Source organism: Morone saxatilis, unplaced genomic scaffold (assembly GCF_004916995.1).
Source record: "Morone saxatilis isolate NCDOM2014 unplaced genomic scaffold, NCSU_SB_2.0 Contig17, whole genome shotgun sequence".
NCBI lineage: Eukaryota > Metazoa > Chordata > Actinopteri > Moronidae > Morone > Morone saxatilis.
In genome coordinates this window covers 25,936,650-25,942,734 of record NW_023339729.1, presented here as the reverse complement: position 1 = coordinate 25,942,734, position 6,085 = coordinate 25,936,650, and the positions used below count along the sequence as shown (strand labels likewise).

Here is a 6,085-nt window from a genome sequence, read left to right as displayed (position 1 = left end):
GACACTGAGGATGGACTTAAAGTGCAGGAGGAGACACCTTGTGTCCAGCAGGAAAATGATATTACATATTTCATATATTCTAATGAGTGAAAGGAGTAAATTATTGAAGCTAAAGTTATTTTTATTGATTAATTATGTTATATATATTTTCGTCTCCACTGTCTCTCTGTTGTCATATCGCCTTCTGAGTATCCTGTTCTTGCTTTGTCTGTTGAAGCACTTTGTAAACTCAAAGGTGCTGTATAAATAAAGTTATTATTATCATTATTATTATCCTGTAAATGCCACTTAAGGTCACAGTGGCTCATTTTCAGCAAATGTTACATAGTTTTGCTTTAAATGATGCTTCATTAGCTTTCATCAGTGAATACACATCCAGGCATACAGATGTCAAAGGTGGGGAGTTACAGCACTCTGGCGACAGATGGGACAAATATCCTTCCTGAGTCGCTGGAATAATGAAATGTAAACAGTGCTAATGGGTTCATCTGGAGGACCAGGTTGCTATTGTGGATTTCAGTCAGTGGCAGTAGATGTGTCTAAAATCTTTCAGCTGTGGAAAATAGGCTCCACAACGGGGCTGGCAGACCAGACTAACCAGCCACAGATAAAGGTTGGGGCGCATGTGGCTGGCAGTTGGCGGTGGATTAGCGCTGCAGTGAGGTGATCCGGGGCTCTAAGCCTCCAAACCACAACCATTGCTCCCGGGATCATACTGGAGATTAGGAAAAAAAGACTCAGGAGTCCCAGCGGGAGGAGGCGAAGGATGGCGCTCCGACCTGCAGGGCTGCAAACACCCGAGGAGGAAGCTGATGAGAGGATTTATTTGTACATAAAACTGATGAAAGGTCTCCATAATGGAAGGGATGAATCATAACTTCACCAAAAAGTTTCCTAAAAAGCCTCTAAAACCAAATTCTACATTTCTCAAGAAAAGCAACAGTTCTGGTTCTTATGTCGACTTCACAATATGTGATTTTAGCTCCGTACATCAAATCAGAGGCAAATCAGCAAGACTCCAGATTACAGACAGGTAGTTGTGTAGTGTGAATAAGGCATGAAAGCAGCACTGACCGATGAGGCAGGTCTTTCCAGTCCACTGAGGGGGACAGGTACACTTGAATCCATTAACCAGGTCCTGACAGGTCCCTCCATGGCTGCAGGGGTTCACCAGACACTCGTCCACATCTGAGGAAGGAAAAGAAAGTCCATCAGTTTGTGAAGCCTAACGAGAGGAGGTTCAAAGAGGATCTGCTAAAAGGTTTCAGCAGGTCTTACTGATGGAGCAGGAGGGTCCAGTCCAACCGGGGGCGCAGCGGCACTCAAAACCCTGACTGGTTTCCACACAGCTTCCTCTGTTCAAACAGGGGTTGGACAGACAGGCGCGGTCCGCTGAGACAGACAGAAACAGGAGGGATCAGCTCACTGGGTTAAAAATAGTCACAATTTGGGATCTTGGGAGCTTTGAACCTCAAACATCTTGTCATCACCAGTAGTAGTTACATTAATATAACAAGTCATTTAATCAGGACTATCTCAACAAAAGCTGAAAAGCTTTTAGTGTTAAAGGCCTATTTTATAAATCATATCCATTCTTTTCATTGTTCTATCGTTTGGTTTGGTGTAACTCTCTTATTCCCAATGTTGTTTTTACTGTTTGTTTTGCTATATTTTCCTTTCTGGGTCGTGGAACTGAACCTCGGACCTCTCACCTCTCTGACAGTTGACCCCAGAGAAGCCGTCAGGACAGGAGCAGTGGTATTTGTCTGGTCCTGTGTTGCTGCAAGTTCCTGCATTCAAACACGGCTGCAGCGTTGCACACGTGTTCAGATCTGCAGCACAAAGACGCAAACGGACACTTTAGACAGTCAGCCACAGAAAACAAAGTTAACAGAGCATCAGGAGGCGTTCAGGACGAGATTTTCCTTCAAATGTGTGTGTACCTTTGTCACACAGCTGTCCTCCATAGTTGGTGTCACAGAGACACTGCCAGGGCTCCACACAGCTGCCGTGGACACATCCAGGATGAGGGATACACTGGTCACAGTACTCACCCTGCCAGCCATAAAGACACCTGAGACACACACACACAGTTACAATTACCTGTAAGAAACAAATAAAACCGACGCAGAACATAGAGTCTATATACTGTTTTACAGACATAGGGAGCTGCTTGTGGGTGTTTCGAGTGTGTTGGTTCTTACTTGCACTCTCCAGGAACTTTACACGACCCATGTTCTGTGCTGCAGCCCTGCCTGCAGATCGCTGCAGAGAGACAGAGAGAAACTGTTAGCAAACGTTGTTGCGGCTGAAAGAACAACATGAATTTTGAATATGTTGACTCTGACATTTTCTTAAAAAAGATGCTGTGAAATCAGGCTTTTTAGGCCACACCAAACCTAAAATAAGGCCACCAAATCCTGGAGGGACTGAGTAATGAAGTAGCCCAGTTTTTAATGCCTGGTTCCTGTTGCTCGTAAAAATAAATGTATATTGGTTTCAAATATCTGTCAAATCAATTAAAAACTGCTGATATGATTTGGAGATTATAAAAGTGTTTATGGGCTGAAACAGTCAGAATCACCAGTAAAGTTCTTTACCAAACAGACTAATTCATCAATATAACCCTCAGAGCACTCACCAGTGTTGCAGTCTGGACCAGACCAACCCTCCAGGCACGTCTTGTTGCCATTTTGGTCACACTCGTAGTGGCCAAAGAAGTCGTCTCGAGGGCGGCAGAACTTGTTGCAGCCGAAGCCGTAGTAGTGCTCGTCGCAGCTGAGGCGGACCTGAAAGTGGAACTGAGCCACAGGGCCGTTGTGCTTCAGGCTCTGCCACTGCCGGCTGGGGTTGATCATCCCAGAGTGGACCGCCTTCTCGATCACAGCCCCGCCGACACCTGTTAATGACACAGTTTTGTCCGTCAAAACAAAGTAAAACAAGGCAGAGAGAAACAGAGGCATCCTTGAGTTGAAATGCAAATTTGTTGGGTACTTGTTGTTTTATAGAGATCTGAGAACAATGAGAGCCTTCTGGAAGGGGAGGCTGAAGTGAGTGAGTTAAGATATGCAACTGCAATGCTAGATGCAACTAAATCCTACACACTGGACCTTTAGAATCTGCAATGGGAATGCAATGCTCAAGTTTTAGGGCAGTTTTCAGTTCTTTCAATTTAAAAGTACCTAAAACAAGTTTTTCCAACATCAGTGCGTGCGAGAGGGACATCTAAGGTTAGGTAGTTACTGGATTGAAATGAATAGAATGAGATGAGACAGGACCATCTTTACAGATGCACCTGGGGCATATAAAACTATATCATCTGCAAAAAAATTAACTTTGAAGTATTAATTTTTTATTTTTTTCTTTCTGCTTTTTTATGCCTTTATTTGATAGGACAGCTGAAGACAGGCAACAAAGGGGGGCAGAGAGAGGGGATGACACGCAGCAAAGGGCCGCAGGTCGGATTCGAACCATGGGCCGCTGCAGCAAGGACTCAGCCTCAGTACATGGGTCGCCAGCTCTACCCACTGAACTAACGCGTCACCCACTGAACTAACCGGGCGCCCGCTTTGAAGTATTAATTAGGAGTAATGCTATTTATGTAGATGGTAAACAGCAAAAGAACAAGGATAGACCCCTGTGGCATCCCATTTCTGGTGGTAAGATGGCTGGACTGAGGGTTGTAAAGTATATGTATAGTATAAGGATAAATGAGTGTGTATCTGAAGGTTTATGGGAAGTCGTAAACTATCTTCAACTGACGACAGGACAAACTAAAACGGTACTCTGCTGGTCTGTCTGAGAGGACTGCAGGTAGTTGTAGGTGCTGAGGGAGGCTGGAATATTCCAGAGAGTTTGAAAATGCTGAGCTGCTCTGTGGTATTTCACCGGAAGGGTGGAAAGTGTGGTCGGGGTGAGGTGACGGCGTCTGTTTAACCAACAAGTAGCTGGGCCGAAAGAGCCGAAAAGAAACTCTGCATGAATCCTGAAACCTCCGAGCAAGGTAACACCGTCGGCCTGGGAGCAAACTGTGACACTTCACATCACGATGGAGAATAAAAAAGGTGCTAAAAATGGCACAGAGGTAGCAGATTTGAAAAATAGTTAACCTCACAAAAGGCTGGATCCGTTCCGTCCAGGATATTTGAGCAAATATTAAAACCTGGCACTTCATCGATGAATACCGCCTGAGCTTTCGAGCCAACGCCTGCCTAAGAGCTGCGACTGAAACTCAGAAAGCTGGACAGAAGAAACCCCTTTTTGTGCTGTTGATAATGTCCTCCACATGCTTCCGAAGGGACAGTCTGAGACCTGGACTTTACTGCTTACTAACATCTTTGTTTTCAGTTTAGCCTTTGTTACAGACGGCAGCAGAGAGCTGACAACGAAGGTCGTTCATGGTGGTATCTTAACCCTAGAGCCACTGAAGGAAGATACAACTGTAAATTTATTGAGCAAGCAAATTTCATTTCATCATCCCACTGGAGACGTCTTTCTTTTAGCTGTTTTTGGTCTCTACCAACTCCTGAGGGAAATATCAGTCTCTTTAGTTGTTAAATGCTCCACCAGCTAGTAGGGCTGCACAGTTAATCACATTATTATCAAAATCGCAATATGGCCAAGTGCAATATCCAAAAACAAAAACATTATAATAAAGTACTGTAGTGCTGCAGTTTCCTGGAGTCCTTCCAGCTCGTCTCGTACTGTGTTTCTCTTCTGCTGAGCAGGCAGTGTACTAGGGATGTCAGAAAACATCGATATTGAACATATTTTGTTTTGTGATACTGATTATGATAGATTCTCAAAAACTCGATCAACTAGACAGCAGTGTTGTAAAAGTAAACTAAGGGTTATGAAGTTGGGTGTTACAGGGACACCCATTGTTCTGGTACAGAGTTTAGGCATAAGGCAGTGTGTTCCTTATACTTTTCCTAAAATTAGAAATTAAATTTGAGCAAAAAAAAAGAGCAATATATCACCTTGCTTACTGTATCAAAATATGTTATCATCATGTCATGATATGTATCATATCACAAGATTCTTGCCAATACACAGCCCTACGGTGTAAATTGGATTTATCAGAGCTTAATTAATGAAGACAGCTGTCTGCTGCTGTATAATCGTGGTTATCATGATAAACAACATGAGGAGGTTTGCTGCTACCTGAGCTGAACCAACAGAATGAGGCAGGTGTTCATTACAGGCCACGTGCCGGGGGCACTTAGCTTGTTGATGCTAAACTGAGAGGGTCAATATTTGTTCTGTCCTCATTTGGTTTGACAGTAGTTTCAGCTTCAACCTGTCAGCTCTGTTTGTCTGCTGAAGGTTTTGGAACAAACCCTCCAAATGTCACACAGAGCTTCATCATTGTAACTCAACTTTCTGGTTCCATGTTTGGACTAAAAACTCGAATGAACTGGACTACCCATCCCCACCACCCCCCGTCATCGCTGGCTGCACCGGAGCCCACCTGCACCGAGGTCAGTCCACTTCACACCGGGCCTATAATGGTTCCCTGTGGGACGCCAAATACAGCACAGAGCCAACACTCTCGCTCCAACTGCCTCGCTGACCGCTGGGTGATAAACGCTCAAACTGAAGTTGCCAGCTTCACTCTCTCTTCACACACTCTTTACAACCAGTTTTCTGAATGGGACTCATCCAGGGCATGTAAACACCTCCACAGGCTGCTGTAAGGAAGGGGGGGGTATTTAATTGCTGTAATAAACAAGAGGAGAGGGAACTTGAGAACTCCACGAGGGACAGAAAGAAGAAGAATTTATTATTATTTATTAAAATCATTATTATTAATATATATATTTTCAGTCTCTTCACCCTTTTGTGTTTGTTTTTCTATTCTACTTAAGTTTGTAATGGGACATTTTGATCAATGAAGCCAATCGGCTCATTTGTACTTTTTTACTTCATATCATTTCAGACATGACGTCTTTATGGAATCATTTTTCACGACCTGCACAGCACAGTGCTCTCAGGTCAAAGGTCGAGTTAGTTTTAGTTGGAGGGGGACGAAACAGAGCAGAGAGGAATGAAAGCAGGATGAATGATAACTAGTGATGTCCGATAT

The 6,085-nt window shown here is 43.9% G+C and overlaps 1 protein-coding gene across 1 annotated transcript in view; it reads right to left on the bottom strand.

Annotated features, from left to right (window-relative positions):
• The window catches only part of LOC118326969 (protein jagged-1a-like), a 22,059-nt gene that overhangs the window by 7,820 nt on the left and 8,154 nt on the right, over window positions 1–6,085 (bottom strand). Inside the window, exons 3-8 of the mRNA XM_035660133.1 lie at window positions 2,642–3,002; window positions 2,205–2,265; window positions 1,944–2,074; window positions 1,713–1,832; window positions 1,279–1,392; window positions 1,028–1,188 (exon numbers count right to left, since the gene is read on the bottom strand). Of these exons, the coding sequence (XP_035516026.1) occupies window positions 1,028–1,188; window positions 1,279–1,392; window positions 1,713–1,832; window positions 1,944–2,074; window positions 2,205–2,265; window positions 2,642–3,002 (948 nt within the window). The remainder of the gene's footprint in view (window positions 1–1,027; window positions 1,189–1,278; window positions 1,393–1,712; window positions 1,833–1,943; window positions 2,075–2,204; window positions 2,266–2,641; window positions 3,003–6,085) is intronic.